This window comes from Anopheles merus, chromosome 2L (assembly GCF_017562075.2).
Source record: "Anopheles merus strain MAF chromosome 2L, AmerM5.1, whole genome shotgun sequence".
NCBI classification, from domain to species: domain Eukaryota; kingdom Metazoa; phylum Arthropoda; class Insecta; order Diptera; family Culicidae; genus Anopheles; species Anopheles merus.
The window spans coordinates 34,111,438-34,131,684 of record NC_054083.1 but is presented as its reverse complement, the minus strand read 5'-3'; the positions used below and the strand labels follow the sequence as shown (position 1 = coordinate 34,131,684).

General features: G+C 46.7%; 2 protein-coding genes across 3 annotated transcripts in view; both read right to left on the bottom strand.

Annotated features, from left to right (window-relative positions):
• Positions 1-106: 106 nt before the first annotated feature.
• LOC121594822 (salivary glue protein Sgs-3-like) lies at positions 107-3,072 on the bottom strand. Its single transcript, XM_041918523.1, has 3 exons — positions 2,589-3,072; positions 1,767-2,519; positions 107-1,690 (listed from the first exon to the last, which is right to left on the bottom strand). The coding sequence occupies exons 1-3, from the start codon at positions 2,659-2,661 to the stop codon at positions 1,446-1,448; spliced, it is 1,071 nt and encodes a 356-aa protein (XP_041774457.1). The 5' UTR covers positions 2,662-3,072; the 3' UTR covers positions 107-1,445.
• Positions 3,073-3,942: 870 nt separating this feature from the next.
• The window catches only part of LOC121594819 (LIM and SH3 domain protein Lasp), a 53,865-nt gene continuing 37,560 nt past the window's right edge, over positions 3,943-20,247 (bottom strand). Inside the window, exons 3-7 of one of the 2 annotated variants that reach the window (XM_041918519.1) lie at positions 18,430-18,562; positions 16,832-16,967; positions 11,677-12,777; positions 8,794-9,035; positions 3,943-5,461 (exon numbers count right to left, since the gene is read on the bottom strand). In XM_041918519.1, coding sequence (XP_041774453.1) covers positions 5,282-5,461; positions 8,794-9,035; positions 11,677-12,777; positions 16,832-16,967; positions 18,430-18,562 — 1,792 coding nt within the window. In that variant the 3' untranslated portion in view covers positions 3,943-5,281. The remainder of the gene's footprint in view (positions 5,462-8,793; positions 9,036-11,676; positions 12,778-16,831; positions 16,968-18,429; positions 18,563-20,247) is intronic. The other variant, XM_041918520.1, reaches the window with a different exon arrangement.

Sequence of the window (20,247 nt, the reverse complement as noted above, 5' to 3'; positions counted from 1 at the left end):
TTCCGATGCGAACCCTGTACCCAGCCTGCTTGGATGATCATGTGGGACCGTTTTTTTTTCTTTCTGTTTTGAAGACAAACGGGTACGTGCCACAGCACAGCCGGCAGGTGGATAAGCGCCATTAACAAGTGAAACATGTGCACAGCTGTGCTGATTTTCCCCGGTAAGAATGTTCTACCATATAGTGGTGCTACAAAAGCAACGCCACAGTGCCCTAGTTCTGTAGTGTTTTAGTTCAAACATTGAATCGATGGAGACGTAACACTACGCGTGAGCTAAGCATGCGACCTCGGATCGATCATTAAGTCATGGTGTACTTCGATTTCGTTCATTCTTGGTAATCCATTCTCTTGAAAATTGCATTGGTCATGTGGTTATGTGTCGTTCTACTAGGTAAAACAGAAGTTAATAGTAGCTTAGTAGTGTGTTATTTGGAGCCGATATACAAGGCGCTTGATTTGTCTTTTACATCAAGTTAGACTGAGGTCCTAGTTTTGGATACATGTGTTTCACATTCTTCATCTTATATGACGCGACAACTGTAGTTGCTCTAGTCCTGCCTCAGTCATTAATGGGCTAGATTGGATACCGAATGCAGGGTTGGGATGTTCAGTCCATACGAGGGTTGAGCTCATCACGGACATGCTTGAATTTGGAGGGAGTACCAGTGGCCCTATAAACAAACTCATACCTACGTACAGGTGAGGGAGAGGTCGTTACGCATTTTAGAAGAAGTCCAGGATTTCAGCGTTTTTGGGTCGAAGGTCAGCACCGACAATAGTATGGAAACTGAGTTGCAGCGCCAAGAATACAGGTCCTCAACCGGTCATTCTATGGTTTGGAGAAGCAGTTCTCTTTAACGAACATGTCCCGATGTTTGAAGGTGGTATGTTTATAGTATCATTACTCACATACACCTCTGAGACATGGATATTATCTAAATCTGATATAGTCTTATTCGAGAAGGAGATGCTACTGTCAAGCTCATCCAGTGAACTGCTCAAAAGGACAGAAGGGGCATGGTAGGCTCTAGATGATTTGGTAAGATGACGTGGAGGCGTCTGCCATTAAGACCGAGATCGGTCAATGGATTGGATCGGTAGGCCGGATGATCCGATGGTTATAGACTTACCAACTCCTTCTGCTCTGGACATGGAATCGTATCCCATCCAAGAATGTCTGCTTATAACACTCTCGCTATTCCAAATTGTGCTTAAAAATTAGTCTCATCGAACTTGCATGTATTTTTGAATAAGTCAAAGGTCCTTAAAAAGAACAAGAACTCTCGCACAGCGAAATAGTGTACAAAAATCGTTTTCAGTTTTTATTTATCAAAAATAAACGTAACCTTCACATGCAGAAACCAACTTATAGCGCCTTATATTACTAATCAGTGTACTTCGAACAATCACTCTAGCATCACTAATCCCTCTCCCCCCACTCGTTCATTTACCACACTTTAGACAGTGCGCCGCCAGCGGTACGTACAGCCGATAGCGGGACGTACTTTTCGGGCACGCGGAAGGTTCTATACAGTGGCCTTGGTAGCGCACCGTTCCTGGCCGGCATGCACACGTCGGATGCTCGACCAGCAGCAGCGGACAGGCGCTATTATCGGCACAGTCGTAATCGCACGTCGGTTCGCAGCAGGGCTGCATAAACACGAGCTCCTCGCAGGCGGCACAAGACACTGTAGAGGGGGAAACAACACGTTAATGATTGTGCGCTAATTCACAATGAATGGTTGAAAAGTTATAACTCATTACCTGGTGGTTTCGTACAGGGTGCGGCAGTTGTAGGACAAGGTGTTGGAGGCGTCGTCGTCGGACACGGTGGTGGTGTGGTGGTGGTCGTTGTCGGACAGGGTGGTGCTTTTGTGGTCGTTGGACAGGGTTTCGGTGTCGTTGTGCACGGTGGCTGGGTGGTGGGGGGTGTTGTGCAGGGAGGTTTCGTAGCAGGGGCGGTCGTCATGCACGGAGGATTCGGCCGGTACAGTGGAACGTTTTGGTAGTGATAGGGAGGAGGAAACTCTTGATACGGAGGGGGAGCATATGTGCCCGAGGGCGGATTGGATGGGCGAGATGGAGGCGTGTAGCCGTACTGCTTGGGAGTCGTCAGTACGTACGGTAGCATGGGAGGATTTGGGCATGGCGGTTTGGTAGTAGCATAGTACGGAGGTTTAGTAGGCTGTGTACAATGCACCGAAGTCGTTGTATTGCAGCGTGGTGGTGGTGGTGATGGTTTTGGAGTGGTAGTAACACACGGTGCTGCTGTTGCTTTGGTCGTTTTGCATGGTGGTGGCATCGTCGGCGTTACGCACGGCGGTACAGTTGATGATTGAGACGGACACTCCGTCTTTGGGATACACTCCCCGTTGTATCGAACATATCCTTCTATGCACACACAGGTCGGTTCGTACACGAGCATCTGCGGACACAGGGTACGGCAGCATTCGTAGTCGCAGGTTGACTCGCAGCAGGGTGGATTCGTGTGTAGCACTTCATACTCCGAGCAGAAATCTAAAAGAGCGGAAAACCGATTAACCCATGAATCTCATGATACTCAATCCAGCACTTGACACCCCTTACCTAGTGGGACCGTTTTCGTGCAGCTTATTGCACACGCAGATCCGAACAGGATCACCACAACCAAACGAAACATGTTTTCCGCAAGGCGGCGCTAAACGCTACACAAGTAGGACTCACTACAGCTCAGTTCAATGCACTTCCATTAAAAGTAGGCCTTGGCACGACCTTTCCAGCTGCACACCCAAAAATGACACCCTCCGCCAACGAGACAGGGCAATTTTATACCTTTTTCTTCCATGTTTAACGCTCCCTCGGTTGCTGGAGATTAGATTGAACAGCACTATCTTCTTACACGCCGTCTTTTCGACACGGACAACCATTTCTCTTTCTCTCTCTCTCTCGGAGGGGTGAATTTTTGGGGCCGTGAGGGGAGGCAAAAAAGCTACTGACTACTATCACCTTCTCCCCTCTCCCCAATTGACTACTCGCCGCACTGGGTGCGTGTTTCGTGTGAAGCAAAGATACAGCAGCAGGTGCTTCCAGCAGCGCCTTGTTTCTCAGCTGCGTTTTTGGGCAGCACTACCACACCATGGAGGGAAAGGTAAAGAAGTCGTCACCGATCAAGTCGTTACTTTAATTCATGCGCTTTATTCTACCATTTTTTATTTTGTTTCTAACAGCGGCAATGATTTCATTCATCGCTTTGACGGTTGATGTGTTATTCTGTAGTTCCGGTACGGGAGGGGCAGGGTTTTCACTACTGTGTTTCCGTTGATTTTGTTTGTCGCACCCTTTACACCTATGTATAACACACACACTGTTTCTCTTGTAACAAATAGGACAAAAGTGATGCTTCAAAGTGCACCATCTTTTTGTGGTTATTTTATGTGTGTTTTAGAGTTTTTAGAGATTAGAAAAAGGGGAAAGACGATCTTTCAATGGATAGTATAGTTAAGAGGCTAACGATCCTTTTCGGGTCTCAACTATCTGGGGGAAAAACGGTAAAGCACGTATGGTATTTTCAGGGCGGTTTGTGAGGCTTTTTTCCTATACTAAGGCGCAGTGTGGTGTTGATATTTTGAGTGTTTTTGTTTTAGTAAACACATCCTTACATCTTTTCTAATTGTGATTGTGTGTGTGTTTTTTAGTCAATCTTAGAACTCGAAACAAACAAAACAAAAACTTGGAAGCTCTTTCACTCTCACACACACTCACGTCATTCTTTCACTGCTTTCTTCTCGTACCGTTTGTTTTTTTTCTGATCAGAGGGCGCAAAGTGGTAATTATTGGGTTTTTTTTTTGTATCTCCACATTTATTCCTCTAGTATTTGTATAACTCGATTATTTGCTTAACTTTAAACGTGTATACATTGGATGCTGTGTGTGCAATTGTTTTTTGTTTGTTTGTTTTTCATTTATTTTTTTTTCATTTAAATTCTGTTCTCTATTTGTTTCCCTTTATTTTAATATTTTAACTAATCTTCTCCATGCTCCCGGCTCATCCATCCAGGGGTGCTGATTCGATTTTGGCTATACTACAACAAAAACATTGAGTGAACATTTTCCGGATTTTCTTCCACATTTTTTGTTGTTTCATTTTTTAAACACATACACACTATCTATTAGGCACAAATTGTGTATCCAATTGGAAGTAAGCTACTCGGAACACGCTGCGTGAAAGAGCCAGCCGATCCGATGATAGCAGCAAAACGCGTTTAAAGGCGGTTTAGGTTAAAAAAAGTGGGAGAAAGGGGATGTTCTACATACAAACAAATATTACAGTATGCCTTTCTGGTTCGATAGGTTTTGGATAGGCACGTTCCCAATATACCGCCGTTTTTAAACGTTCAAACTGTACCATAATTACAACTAGGCTCAAAAATTTGATACTTTTCTTCCCCGAATGTAAACACACACACAACGGGGTAAAAGTTTTTATCAAAATCGTTCAATATTGATAACCACAACAATACTCACGATCATAGTTAGCACATTGTATTCTCTGTATTCGCGTGTGTATGTGTGACAGCACCTTCATAATACAAATCCTTTCGCGCTTTAGCTGCCATACACAACGGGTTTTCTGGTTCGATTTCTAAGCTTTCTTTTACACATCTTCCTGTTCCTGTTCCTGTTTCTTCATACACACTATTATGATGTATTCAATATATTCATATCTCTTCTCTTCACGTGCCTAATAGGGAGACAAAATGTGTTCCCCGGCCAAAAAAAAAAGGGATATACAAGCACGGCGCACCACGCGTATAATATACGCCAAAACATACAAGGGAGGGAAGGGGAAGAATAGGGTAATCATCATCGGTAGTAATAGCAATTAAAATAATAATTATTATAATAATATTAATAATAATGATAACTAAAAAAAGATAACAAAAAAGAAATTAAATTAAAAGCTGCGCGCTTCTCTCCCTTTCTCGCTCACTTTCTCTCTCTCTCTCTCGATCGGATTGGGTGACATGTGAAGAGGGCATTGCTCGCTCTCACTAGAAAAGGTTCTTCCTTTGATCAGTGTTTCAGTGGAAAAGGGAATTGGGAAAGGGGACTCCTCATTCACTGTCACGCACTCTTTTCCACTCGAACGCGCTTAATTTTCACATTTTGCACTGAAACGGGGACTACAAATGTGGTTCGCTAGAAAAACCACGTCTGCTGAGAGCAGCATTAGCACGAAACAAAAATAAAGGGGCTGTAGTAGCAGTCCCGTCCCCGTGTTCGGCGCAAGGAACGATCATTTAGATTTTCATCAGCTCGACATAGTTGGCGGGCAGCATGCCGGTCAGCCCGGTGCGCTCCACGCGTCCCGTCATCCAGCCGGCATCGATCGAGTTCACTTCGATGATCAGATCACCCTCGCTGAAGCCGACCTCATCGCTGTCCTGCGCCTCGTAGTCGTACAGCGCACGGTAGACGCGCTGAAATGGGAAAAAGAGAAACAAAAATCTAATTAGAATTCGAAAGTAAAAGTGTATTTTGCGTTTGCTTCCCAATAAGACACAGCTCTGTGAAGCAAAGAACATATTACTAAACACGCCTTACTCTCTCTACACTCCGGGAGCAACACTAACGCACCAGCGAGCACAATCTACTACTTTCCCACCCAATTTCCAGAGTCACGCGACGTGACAATTCCACCAAATGCCAGCAACAAGTGTCGAACACACCTATTAGATAACATATCCAGCGCTGCGCTTGTGTGATGTGCACCAGAAATTTGATAGCGAAAGAGCTTTCAACCTTTCTTTTCCCTTCGAACCTACGCGGGAAAGAAGCACGCGCAACTATGACCAGCACACCGAAAAAAAACACGATAAGCCACGCATGGCCATTGTGGTGCCGGTGGGTTGTCCAAAACGCTTTGCCAAACAACACCGAAATTACGTGCCAATGTCGTACGCAAAAAATGCATACACATTTTGAGCATGCAAACAAACCAACAAAAAACACGGTACACAACACAACCAGAGGAAGTTCTTTCGTAATGCAATACATTCTTTCGCGCAAATTCGTTCTGCTGGGTTCGGTAGAAACTGGTCGCGACTGGCCAGCACTTTTTGGCAGCCCAGCTTTGCACCGGACTGCACCGAGCTTGGCTGAGCTTAATCGCACGTTTCGCTCAAGCTTTGCTGCGCAAGACGCGCATCTTCTCGGCGTGAAAGCACGTGCGTACAGCGCTATCCTATATAACCGTAACGTGCAGCTTTCCCGGCGATCATAGTGTAATAACGCTCGGTACTGATCGGTTCGAGCGATGAAGTGTCCAACCCTGGCTGCCTGCTACGGCCGCAGGCGTACCGCCACCACGATGATGGCGTGCTACATTGGTGTGCTGTTGTGCTGTTGTGCGTCACTAGCAGCTGCGTCCAACTACTACGACGTGATGGGTGAACATCCAGTGGCTTACGGTATGTTAGAGTGATCGAGAACAGTGGCTAGAAGCAATTCACATTATTGATCCGTTTCTTGCGCTTGCAGAGCTTGTCTGTCCGGAGAATGAGGAGCTGCGCGATACGATGCCGTGCTGTGAGCCGACCTGCGACCATGACTGCTCGAACGCCAAGTGCTCCAACGCGTACGTCCGACAGCCAACGTGCGTGTGCAAGGAGGGCTATGTGCGGCACAAGGGCAAGTGCATCCGGTTGCGCCAGTGTCCAGCCAAACCACCGGTTCCACGTAAGTTGATCGATCTTCATCTAAAAATGTGTTCGATTTCTAAATTATTTCTATCCTCCACACAACAGCAATGTGTGGTGATAACGAAGAGCTGCTACCATCGCCTCCGAGCTGCGAACCGACCTGCACCGACGATTGTGCTGGCCGGCCCGTTCACTCGCGCTACCTCGACCAGCCGACCTGCGTCTGCAAGAAGGGCTACCGGCGGCACAAGGGCAAGTGCATCCGGGTCGACCAGTGCCCGTCCTGCGGCCCGTACGCAACCCTCACCGAAAGTGCTCCCTGCTGCGAGCCAACCTGCGACAACGACTGCAGCAACGTGCTCTGCATTAGCCCAGTGCAAACCGGCGAACCGAAGTGCGTGTGCCAGGACGGGTACGTGAAGCACAACAGCACCTGCATCAAGCGAGAACTGTGCCCCAAGACGGTCTACTACGTACCGAAGCAGTTCTGCCGGTGCGGTGGCAAGCGGAAACCCAAGGGCCGCGTGCCGGTCAAGTACGTGGAGGCTACCACACCGGCCCCTCCGTGCGCCTGCCAGCAGCAGAGCGAGGCTCTATCGCCGGACTACTATCCTGCCGTCACCTATTCGCCCGCATCCTACCCGCCAATGGTTTACGTTTCTTCGCCCTACGTTGCGACCACTACACCCGCTCCACCGTGCGCGCGTCCAACAAACCCCCCGCCACGGTATGCTCCTCCCCAGCCGCCCCAAAACTATGCCCCACCGAAGTACGCACCATACCAGCCCCCGGCAACGTGTGCCCCACCGCCCGTCCAGTACACCGCACCGCCGACCACCTGCGCTCCTCCGACAGCCCCACCGAGACCATACTACCAACCATCGCCCCCACCGTCCTACACTCCTCCCAAGTACCTTCCTGCTCCTCCTCCACCACCCTACTCCTACACTGCGCCGCCGCGCGTTGAAGCGTCCACATGCGCCCCGCCAAAACCATCCTACCTTCCCACTCCTTGCAATGGTCCTCCTCCACCTCCCCCTCCTCCTCCACCACCCTGTGGCAGTAGTGTAACGATGCAGCCACCCTCCTACCAGTACCAACCGACCCCGCCACCAGCCCCGAAACCGTACACCTATCCAGCGACCACCCCGCAGCCCTACGCCTACCAGCCGACCACCCCGAGGCCGTACTATCAGCAGCCACCGTCCTCCTACCAGGATCAACCGTACTACGCCATACCGGCACTGAAGCAGTGTAGCTGCAGTATAAACGCAGCCACCGGTGGACCGCCCTGTGGAACCGGCTGCGCCCGCCAGCCACCGATTTCGTTCAACGTGGCGACACCGTCCACCACAACCGCGGCGCCAACCACTACGGTCTGTCCACCGGCCTGCCCGTGTCAGTTCCAGTACAACCAGCAGCACCCGGTCGCCTACCAGGATCAGCCGTACGTGCCGCAGCCGCCAACGACCACCGCGCGGCAGCCGGTCGACGTACCGTTCATACCGCTGGCCGGGCCGAGCTGCTACACTCCACCGCCCGGCTGTCCAGCCGGTGTGCCCGTCGGTGTACCCGGGGGTGCTCCTGGCAGTGGCTCATACTTTTCCGTCGGCGGATACGGCGGTGCACCTCCGCTCCTGTCTGCCGGCGGATATGGCGGGGCACCGCTCGTGTCGGCCGGCGGGTATGGCGGTGCACCTCCGGTCGCGTCAGTCGGCGGATACGGTGGTGCACCTCCGGTCGTTTCAGCCGGCGGATATGGTGGCAGTGCACCTCCGGTCGTGTCCGCCGGCGGATATGATGGTAGCCTCGCGGCAGCCACCTCACCGGGCGGAGATTCTATCGCGACAGCGGGCGCACCTAGCGGGCCGTTTCTGTCTGTGTTGCACTACGGAGTGTAAACGTACCCGGGGTGGTAGTGCGACGTACTGCTAAGTAACTTATTGATACTCCAAAGATCGTTTATAACATTATAATCCCGTTATTTAAAGTCCCTTCTTTAGATTTCTTAATAAAAAAAAAAATCAGATTCACATAACATTGCGCATTTTGCGTCGGGGTGTTCCTTCGGTTTTTGGTCGCGTGTTCAGACGACAAGCACACGTACGTACCACTTTGCTCATCGATTTGCCCGTTGCATTCGAAGCAGGCGCTGCGTACTGCTGGGGCGGTTGAATGTACTGCGGTTGCTGCTGCTGCTGCTGTTGCTGGGATTGCCGCTGCTGCTGCTGGTACAGCTGCTGTTGCTGCTGATACAGAGCGGCCTGCGAGTTGTCCGCCACTGAGCCATAGTAACCATTGACGGGATCAATATCGTTGACCGAACCGATTCGTCGGTTGTTGTTCGTTGACACTAAAATGAAGACGTGGGAGAGAGAAAAAACAAGTTTAGTAAAAAAACATCAATCGAAGAATTCCAACCCAAAGCAAACAGTTCACTTCAATGACCGCTTGAATGCGTGATCGATCGAGCTAATTGATCGTTCAGCAAAGTCCACTTAAAGCTGCTATCTAGATGGATAGAAAACCTTCTCCCCCTTTTTGGGAAGCATTTTGCACGTTTCATCACACGAACCGCATCACACGGTCGGCCGAACGGAATTCATTGTTATAATCAGCAACCATCCATCATACCGAAGAAGAAAAGGCGTGTGTGTCTGTGTGTTCGGTACATTTATTTACACACATTACACCACGGACCAACAACACACACGAGTGTGTGTGTGCGCCGTTGTTACAGGTCACAAAACCGCTGCCCTGCCCTGTCAAAGCCGTTTAAACGATGTTCACAAACAAAAATGCATATGAATGTATCGCGCGTCACGTTTACGACACCGCTGCTAGTGGTACGAGAGAAAGAAAAAAGGAAAAAGCAGAAAAAAACATACCAAGTTCCTATCCATCACGCGGAGCATACCAAGGGGGTAGTGTCTGATTATTTCTCACGACAGCGATGGTGAGCGCGCGTGACACCGAAAAAACAGTAACGCCCGAGACCGAAACGATAAGATAAGATCACTGGCATGCTACGAGCGGCACAACTGTGTCAGTCGCCACACACAAACCGCGCCTTACTTTGAAGATCACTCGACATATTGCAAAACAAATACACATTGCCGACCTCAAAAAAAAGGTTCGTCGCCTGGCGGATGAGTGCTAGAGAAAAGAGTATTTCAACCACCGAGGTATGGGAGTCTCGTGAGGAAAGAATGAAATCAAACAGCTTTAATAAAAGGCAGCAAGAAAAATGGGACAACACAAAACTAGTGTTGGGTTTCGTGAATCTTTTGTTAAGATTCATTCATATGATTCTTCAATGATGAGTAGTGATTCGAATCCCGAATTGAATCTCTAAAGATTCATCAATCGGCCCAGCACAATTTTTCGATCGAAAAAATTCGATCGATCCGGCTGTCATTTTGGTGTCATTTGACACTCATTTCGCCGCCAAGGTGTTCATTTTAATGGACTTTTTGAAAACTGGTATACCAGGACACTCACGAGCAAAATGAACTATGCTACAAAAATTCGATCGTTCCGCTTTGTATGGGGAAAAATCCGCGACGCATTGAGCTGCGGAAATTATCGAATATAAGTAAAATGTCATAAATGAAGGTTAATGGTTTTGTAAAACGTTATGTAAAAGCAAGTTGGTAAATGTTTTGGTTCTTTTTCAATATTTTGGGTGATAGATATCGTTTGTAAAATATTTAAAAAAATGGTTTGCCTACATTAAATACTGAACTCGATAGGAATCGACTTCACATAGGAGTACGAAAGAAATAGTTATACTGTCAGTTTTACGTGGGCACCTATCAAATTTTTTCGATCGAAAAATTGTGCTGAGGCCGAATATCTAAAGAATCTCTAAAAGCTCATGATTCTCCAAGGATTTATGAATCTCGAAAGATTCGTGACTCTTCAAAGATTCTTGAATATGTAACATTCATGAATCAATTACGATTCATAAATTTCCAGAAATGACATGTATGATTTTCAAACTATTTGGCCAGACCATGGACTCCGTTCGCCGAAATCCGTTCATCGCTCACTTCAATTGAAAGTGAGTGACGTCACTCGCTCATGAGTGCAAACGAGTGCAGATTGGTTGTCGCGGCGGTGGTTTGGTGGATTGAATTTGAGCGACGGCATGGTACAGTGGTTAACTCGCACGACCTGACGATATGCCCGTCGTGGGTTCAAGCCTCGCATGGACCGCCTCCCCGTAGCATAACAAACTTATCAGGCTGTGTGGTACTTGCCAAGAAGTCTCGAAAGCCTATATAGGCCTGCCATGACCACGTAGGTTGTTTGCTGTAAGAAGAATAATAAGAAACTCAAGCCCTATGTGTATCTTATGACTTTAACTAAGATTTAGATTCATTGAATCATCTGAAAGACTCGTTCAGATTCATCAATGTAAATCAGATTCATGAATCTGAATCAGATTTACCCAACACTATACAAAACGGCAATGGGCATGTAGGGAGGAGAGGGTCCACAGCGGGGACACATGGCAATAATGAGTACGGTGCATAATTAAAGTGATGGAAAAAAAACGGGAACTGAAATGACATTTCGAAGGTGCAGCATCATTTCACTGGAGTGTGCAACAACAACACAACAACAAAAAACACATACACCATGCAAAATAAACCGAGTGAATGTTGTAGTTCTTCAAAAGACCAACAAAAAAAAGGGTTTCTTCCTAGCGTGAGATGAATCTTTCGTTAAACAGATACACTGAATTGCAATACAATCTTCCTCGATGTAGCATCCCATTTCTTCGGTCAATTCTTCAAATCTAAAAACAAATACAAAACAAAGCGTAATACAACATGTAATCCCTTCTCCACCAGGCAATACACAACCCACCTCCATTCACACGAAAAAACACGCACAGAAAACGTAAAAAGCTGATCTAGCAATGTGCAACAACAATAAGGGGGAAACTAATAGTCTAGCGAAGGTTTCGCCGCCGGTACAATACTTACAGTTGCCGGAGCTGTAGATCAGCGTTGCGCTCTGGCGGTTCGGTTGCGGCACGTTTCGCGGTCCGTCCGTGAGCGGATCGTAGTCAGCAATTTTACCAATCCCACCAGCACTTGCTGCTGCTGCTGCTGTCGCTGCTGCACCGTTGTTCATATTGCCGTTGTTGTACTGATACATATGCTGCTGCTGTTGCTGCTGCTGCTGCTGAGCGTGCATTGCACCTGCGTACTGACTGTTGCTGTTGGCACTGTAGCGTTGTTGCTGCTGCTGACCGTACGGATCGACCATCGCTGCCGACTGCTGCTGATGTTGATGATGGTGATGGTTGCCAGGCTGACCGTGCTGCTGCTGATGCTGCATATGCTGTTGATGATAGACAGCGCCATTTGCACGCTGCTGCTGCTGCTGTTCCATCATACCATTACCACCGTGGTGCTGCTGTTGCTGGTGATGATGATGCATATGTTGCTGCTGCTGCTGCTGCTGCTGACTGTGATGATATTGTGCGTTGTTGTTGCCCATATGCGGGCCGGCCGTGCCGTTGTTGTTCACCTGGTTGGCGGTCGGGTTCGGGCGGGCATAGTTATCGTACGGATCGTAGTACTTTTGCGTCGCGGCACCACCGCCGCCCCCACCGGACGGGGTGGCCGAGTTTTGCAGCACCGAATGGCGCACGTGCTCCGCACTGTTGCCAACCGGACCAGCACCATTGTTGGCTGCTGCATGCTGCGCGTAAGCCGCACCGGTCGGATAGCTGCCCGGCTGTTGCTGATGGCCGCCGTAGCCACCCGCCTTATTGTTGTTGTTCATCTGCTGATACTGCTGCTGCTGTTGCTGCTGCTGCTGCAGCGCCGCCGCCTGGTGGTGGTAGCTGTTCGCCTGGTTGTGTTTGGTAATGTTGGCGGTGGAGATGATCTGCGCCTGCTGCGATGTGTTGGTCGGCCCGCCCGCCATGCCACCGTTGTTGTTGACCTGTTGCTGGGCTGTGGGGCCGCCGCCTGCCGCCGGTGCTACGACCGGTGGCGGCGGTGGCGGCTGATAGTGGGGCAGCGATTCGGCCGCCAGCTGCTCGGAAAAGTACTCCGACTCTAGATCGTTGTTGTCTGTGTCGTTGTTGTTGTGTTGTGCGGCAGAGGATTAGTTAACAACGCGTGTGTATTGTGTACATTTGTTGGGTTGCGTTTGTGTGTGTGTGTGTTTGGGCAGGCGTTTGAAGCGTTGCGTTGTGTGCGTCGCGCGCAAGTGCATTGCAAAGTCGGTGCAGATTGGATTGCCCCCCGATTACCGAAGGATCAGTTGTGTCAAGGATCATTTGCATGATTTGATGTGACACATATACGTACACACACACAGATATATATTGGATGAAAAAGGGAAACACAATACGATCGAGCGATATAGAGGGCGTTGTCGGGATACGATCGGAATACATCAACAACAACACAAGCACAAGAGATAGATGAATATGCACACACACACACACAGCATTGATGATGAAGTAGGGGGCAGGTGGTGTGACAACGGCAGGTGATGAAAGTAAAAGCAAAAAAGAAAGCACAGTAAGTAAACAAAAAATGTATAAATATGTAAATTAATTGATGATTAGATTGATGCAATATGTGGACTAGCTTACTCATCTAAGGAACGTTTCTCTTCTCTTCTAAAACAAATTAAATATGACGTCAACAAAGCACCTTCATAACAGCAAAACAATTCTAGCTAGACCGTACTTTTTTTTCCAAAATATCCCATCCATAATTGCATTATTCTTCTCTCTTTAGCTGCGACGCAATACTCCCAATTAACGTGAAAAAAACGGTACTAACAATTTTTCTTCCTAGCTGCGGATGAATATTTCAAATCGCTCTTCTGGACCTCCCAGGCCCAAAAAAGTGACTTCACATTCTTTTCCGGACATCTTCGAAAGTATCTTTTACTGTTTTTTCCCGGTTTTACAACACTAAATTCCACCCACTACAACGCAGCAGGTCGGAAAGCAGGTTTGCCGCCAGTATTTCTTGGTTCGGTGTGAAAAGGTGCCCATTTTTAGTGTGAGCTTTGAATGAGCCGTGGGAAAATCGGTTTGCTTCACCACGCAAAAGCGCATCGTTTTCTTCGGGGTTGTCTCCTCTTCGGGAGCGGCCAGGTTTTTTTGTTTTCGGCCAAAAATTTATGGAATACATTAAAAACAATCACCAAAACTGCCTATCGCAAACACACCGTCGCTCGGGCGTACGTTGACTTTGCCACAACAAGCTTACCCACTGTGTGACCTTCCGTCTTCTTGCGGGATTCGGCCGAATGACTCATGGTGGTGAGAGCCTTCTTCTAACAACCTTCTAAGACCATTATAATTGACGCACAACTCCATACATTTGACAGTGCACGATCAGTTCCACCTAATGGCTCGTGTGGCTATTTCACCTGATCCTTCGGCTGGCTGAAACGTGCCCAGTAACAATCGGCCAATTCTCACTGTACCTGCCCGGAAATGATGGATCTTTCAAGCCACAGACAAACAACCTTGACAGGGAAAACAATCACCACTAACAAAAACAGTGGTCTCGACAAGCTCGACAAGTTTGTCTAGGCAAGCCGAAATATTTATGGTCGCTCATAAAAATGCGGTTCCTCGTCCCACGTCTCTTAACCCTTACACCCCCGTCACCGACAGCTCTGACAGGTAGAAATTCATTGCAACCAGCTACACAACTCCATTACTACTCTACTCGACATTCCAACGGTGGATGATCATGGTCAAGTTAACAAAAAAAAATGGCAAAAATCGCATGCACCACCTAAAAACAAAACCCCACCGAATGGCTCAAAGACTTCTAATCGTAATTCCACGTGCCTCACCACCAAACACAATTCAACCTTCTGAATGGTACGCCAATTTATCGATGCACATCACTTTAGTTCACTTGGATTTTTTTCCTGCGCTGGCGAGCACTCCTTTCGATTGTTCTCCCCTAATGGTTGTTAGAGCCTCCTTTCTTGTGGGGACGGCATTTTATTGCATAAAAACAACGTCACCGGTCGTCGCCGGCAAACTTTGCAGTGGTCATAAAGCACCCCGCCGAATAAAACGGCGTACATCTTCGTCCCCTAGCCGAGTCACCGAGTCATGAGCAACAACACAGGACATTCGATTTGCTTCCAAGCTTTTGTTGGGGTGTCGTTCTCCCAAAGGGTAGAAGAAAGAGGTTCGGTTTTGTTGTGACGGTTGCAGTTTAGCACCACCAGTACGAACCGAAACGAAGGGGAGCAATATAAGAGCAACTTCCGTGCTGGGCACGGCAAAGCGTACAACGTGAACGTTTAAGTTTTGGGGAGAAAACATACCACGAGTCCGGGTGGTTTGCGTTTAACATCCCTCTTTCCCCTTTTTAAAATTTCCGTTGTTGCGCTTTTTTGGTCGCGATAAACTTTTGCTGTTGTTTGCACTTTGCACGTGTTGCCAGCGTTTCAGGGTTGCCCTTTAGACGGGAAGCAGAACACTTTCCAGATCTAGATGGAGATCTGCTTTCCTGCGAATCTAGTGAAAACACTCTTATTGCCCCCAAGCCACCAAAGAATGGCGCCCCTGCTGTACACATTGGACGCCCTCCAGAGGTCTGAAATTCGACAATTGCTCACTTGACATGCGGATGCTCGTGTTCGAGCAAAGGAAGACAAAAAAACATGCTTCAAATTTCTATGGGGACAGGCGGAACTCCCCCCACTGCTTGCGAGAGGTCTTTGGAGTTCAAGGAAACGGAAACGCAACGAACCGTGAAGCAATAAAGGGGGTTGGAGCGATGGCAGCTCTTCTTTTGCCGTTCTTGTCATAATGGGCATATGCCCGGCCGTTCAGCTGTTAGAGTGAGAAAGGGGGGTGAAATAGGTTTCAGATGATATCGCGCTCCAATCGGGCAACACCACTTTGGCAAGCTTCCGACTGGCTCGCCCCTCCCTTCGTGGGAACCACGGCGGAAGAACCGTTAGTGTGTCGTTAGTGTCGTATAGTTTTGTCATGTTTCCAAATAATTAACTTCACTTTCGGGGATGAAATATTGTAAAAGTTGTAAGAAATTATTACGATTATCGTTCGCTTTAGCGCCAACCTGTGTGAGGTCATTTCAATTTCCGTGTTGCTTGTTTACTGTCAAGCAAAATTAAAAACAATTAGTTCCATTCTTCGATACACACCGCTCTCCAAAGAACGGTAAAAATATGAAAATAACCAACGACCTGCTAGCAAATATCTTTTTTCACATTTACTCCACCTCTAGCAACTACCATGGCAAGTTGCTCTGCCCTGGCACATCGCCCTTCCGCAGTACAAAATCAATCGCTTATTCATTCATTGACCGTTCGAACCAAATACCATCGGTTTGTTTGGGCAGTCTCGAAGCTGTTTGCATCACGACACTTCCGCCTTTCGTGTTGGCGACCTGTGTTTGTTTACATTGCAAACACGCCGGGTTGTGTTTGTTTGTGTTTCCGTTTCAGCGCCAGCCGAAGGAAACACACATTTAGCATAACGCAACCCAAATATACACAGTACGCTCGCCCAAGCGCAGCAAGAGTGTGGGAAGATTACCGCAAGAGATATTTATAGGTCCGCGTCTTCTATTTCGATCCTCACACACGTGACGAACGATCGTGTATTTTCATCGATAATCATTCGTCTAGTTTTAGCCCGCTTTTATTGTACGAAAAGACGTTCGGCTAACAATGAAACAGTTGTTTGCAATATTGCGACTTTAGCGCCATCTAGGGTCACTACAGACTAAAAAAGGGGCAAAATTTTGAACCATGCACTAGAACCGATTCCCCTAAACGTCACAAACCCAACACATTCACACCAGGGCTTCGCATCTGAGCTGCTGCTGCTGTTACACAAGCAACACGTTTAAAAATGGGAAAGTTCGTTGCCATTCCCATCTGTTTCCTGTTACGTTTTCCTCCATTTCCTTTATCGCAAAGCTCCCATCAGCAGCCAAAATAAAAGCATGCAGCATCCCCCTCAGCCCAGAGAGAGCACAAACACACACACACACTCACATCCTTTAGGAGTAAACTTAAGTAAATTCACCACCGAAACCTCCAAACACCCAATATACATATCCGGTGTCCCATCCCGGCACGCACACACGCATCACTTTTACTCACCTTTACTGTCGATGATTTCCGTGCACTCTCGCTGTCGCTCCATCGCGGCCTTCTTCTGCAGATCGCCATGGTACGCGACGTTCGAGATGTTTTTCGTGTTTTGCTTGATTCGTAGCGTTTCCGGATCATCGGCAACCTTTTTGGTTGTTGTGTTTGTTTTTCAGGCCCGTGAAGGGTGCGCGAATTTTGGACACGCACACCAGTTGCACCCAGGGCCGTTCGATGACGTTGGACGCGTTTGTTGATGGTGCAGGACAGCAGGGTGAAAGATGCAGTGAAGGAAAGCAAATGAAAAGAAATGGAAATTAGTAAGACGAACTAAACGTATTTCACGAGATAATGAAGTATGCATGAAAAATCTTATGAATGGAGCTATTTTATGTAAATTTAGTTTCATTTTTAAATACAGTAAACAATCAAATTTGTCAAATTTGATGTTTCGTTTTCTAATGTTTTTTTTTCTATTCAGAAGAGATATTATTGAATTTTATAAACAATTTGCACTAAAATCTCAAATTAAAAGTAGTGTTTCATTTAATTCTAATTGGTAATAAATTAATAAAATTTACAAATTTAAGGCAATATATAGAAAATCGCCCTATAGAGAAAATAAATGAAACTTAAGCTTATTACTTCATTTTCATGCTGGAAAAAGTCTTCTTAAACCAAAATAATAGCAGATCTCAAATCTATTAGCTAGCAACAGTTTTTATTTCCCAAAACAAACCGTCTAGCATCGCACAGGCAAATCAGAATAACACCGGTGCACTAAGAGCCTCATCATAGTGAGTGAAATAAATGAAGTGATGTTCACAACATCGCTGAATCCAACTCTGAGCAGGGGAGGAGGAGATCGTCTTACCACAACGGTATATAAAAAAAGAGCCCAAACCCCAAACCACGAGAGTGTGTGCTCTTCTGTGCATCGAATTAATTGAAGTAAGAAATCCGGTGGGCAGACAATCATCGTATGTCCTACATTCGGAACCAACACCGACTTGAAGTGTGTTGATGTTGCTGATGAGAAGGATTTCTTTTCTTGTTGCTCTCCTGCTCTTTCCATCAACTCCGCTCCACCAATATCCTCCCCCTAAAGGATTCGCGAAACTCACCAAAAATCGAAAGTTTCGGCTGCCGTTGCTTGTGGCGAGAGTACCCGAGAGTAGTGCACGTGAACCGAAAGTAATGGTTGCAATTAAGGTGAAAAAACATGATCGCCCTCTGCCCCGATCTCAGCCAGAGAGCGAGAGTGAACAAGAGATACTCCATCGTAGTAGACGGGCGTTTCGATTAATCTGGCAAAAAGTATTGATACTGTTAAGCCACACGGGCACACACGCTCGCTCGCTTACCAGTGAAAGGTAATTATTGATGCAATTAGTGCTAATGTTCTTTCCGATGCCTTGTTTGCTTTCGTGCGAATCAATCAAGCACAAACGATTCCATTGCTTGGCGAGTATTTATTCTGTACCGGCGGCGCACGTAAATTAAACAAAAGACTGCACACAGAAAACAAACAAGCGACGAACCCTCACCAAATTTATAATAACCAACAAAAAAAAGTAACAATAGGAACAGAGCAACTCTTTGGCGCTTACCTGCGTCACTTTTCCTTTCAGCTTCTCGAAGTCTGCATGATATTTCACGTTCGATTGAATTTTGGTATTTTCCGCGATTCGCTTGAACTCCGGTGTCTCCGCGATCGTGGTAGCTTTGGCTTTGGGTATGTGTCTGCAATGTGGGGAAAAGAAAACGAAACCAATATCACTATTTGATCTGCTCCATTGCACGGTACAAATTTGTACAAGCTAAATGGCTGCGCTACTAATTAAGACATCACCAATCAAACGAAGCGTCAAATGGGCAGCAAACGAGTTTGTGCTGCTTAAACACAACGCGTTCTGAGAGGATGGTTTGATTTAAAGCACAAAGTGAACGTAACCAATTTACTCCTACTTTTCGCATAAATCTAAAATAAAAACTCCTAAATATAATGCAGCCGGCTGTAGTGTCAGGTTGACATACGATCGCATGTGTGCCGGCTGAGCATCAAAAACCGTTTTTGAAAAAAAGCACGCGCATCCTCTATTAAAGGGAATAGAATTAATCATTGGAATGTGGTCGGCAACCTTCGCTTTGCTGTGCGTTTATGGTCGTGCCATGTGCTGCCGCGGTTCCTTTTAAGTGCTGATGCGTTTTATGTTTCCCCAGCGGCACCGGAGCGATCAGGCACAATCCGCAAACACAGCTAATAATGATCACTGTCAACTACGTTCACCATCACCATCATCATCATTGTGATCTGCTTTGCTTCGCAAGATTGAGTGGAACAAAATGAAAAAGAGATCCAAACAGGGAGCCAGAAAGGAAGCTAGAGATGCACAGAAAGTGGATGAGAGAGAGAGAGAGGGAGATGACACGGTGTCAATAAATGCACCGTATGCACTTGATTAAGTTACAATTATATACCAATCACACTTGCCGACCAGGCATTCTCTTGCATAATGCAAACTTCGACCGTGTTTGCGAATACATCTGTTGTGAGACGTTTCTTATTTCAATCGGACACTCTGGCGCTCATCTCACTTTACTGGACAGTAACACAATATAACTTGATTTTTTGATAAATACTGCTGATGTGAGACGTTAATACAGTGAGTTTTTAGAAGAAAGTAACAATCCAATTGATCTAAAAGGTAATTTAAATCCAGAATCCTAGTCACGGCACCAAATATGTTCGTCGGTTGAGCCTTTTTCATATAAAATCTTTGCACATGGCAGAAGATTAGGCTCCAAAAGCCAGGGATTTTTCGCATTATTATCATTTTTATAATATAATAATAATTCTATACCATAAATATAAAATGATCACATAATTTAAGCATGCTCTTAGGTAAAAAAAGCGCAACGTGTACGTGCACGTGCCCATATTTAGTAATGCACTTCTGACTGCAGCCTGCCCAACTATGGCAGCAAAAGGGGCCCAGTGCATGACCATTCCTTCAATCAAAGACGCATATATGTGTGTTTTGCAGACCGTAAACGATACTGAATAGCGTGTGTAGAATATCCGCCTTTAGGGTAGCTGCATGGAAGAATAAACGGGGCAACATTGTACGCTAATCAACCGCATATGCGCTTGAGAGGATCGCCAAGATCATGACAGCTTTGTTTGTCTTACAAAACGCTGCCAATAAACACAGCTGTTTAGATGCGCAAACCCAGCTGGTTATCTGTGGAACAAACAAAACCGACTGTTTGTCACAATTAAAATTGTTTGAAGTTTTAAAGCCCCTAAATAAATGTTACTTAAGACGATTGCATACGTTTGATGTACCACTATCCATGCCTTACAGCATAAAAAATGGCTTTAAAAATTTACATTTCACTACACACTCGCTGCTTTTGCCGAGGAA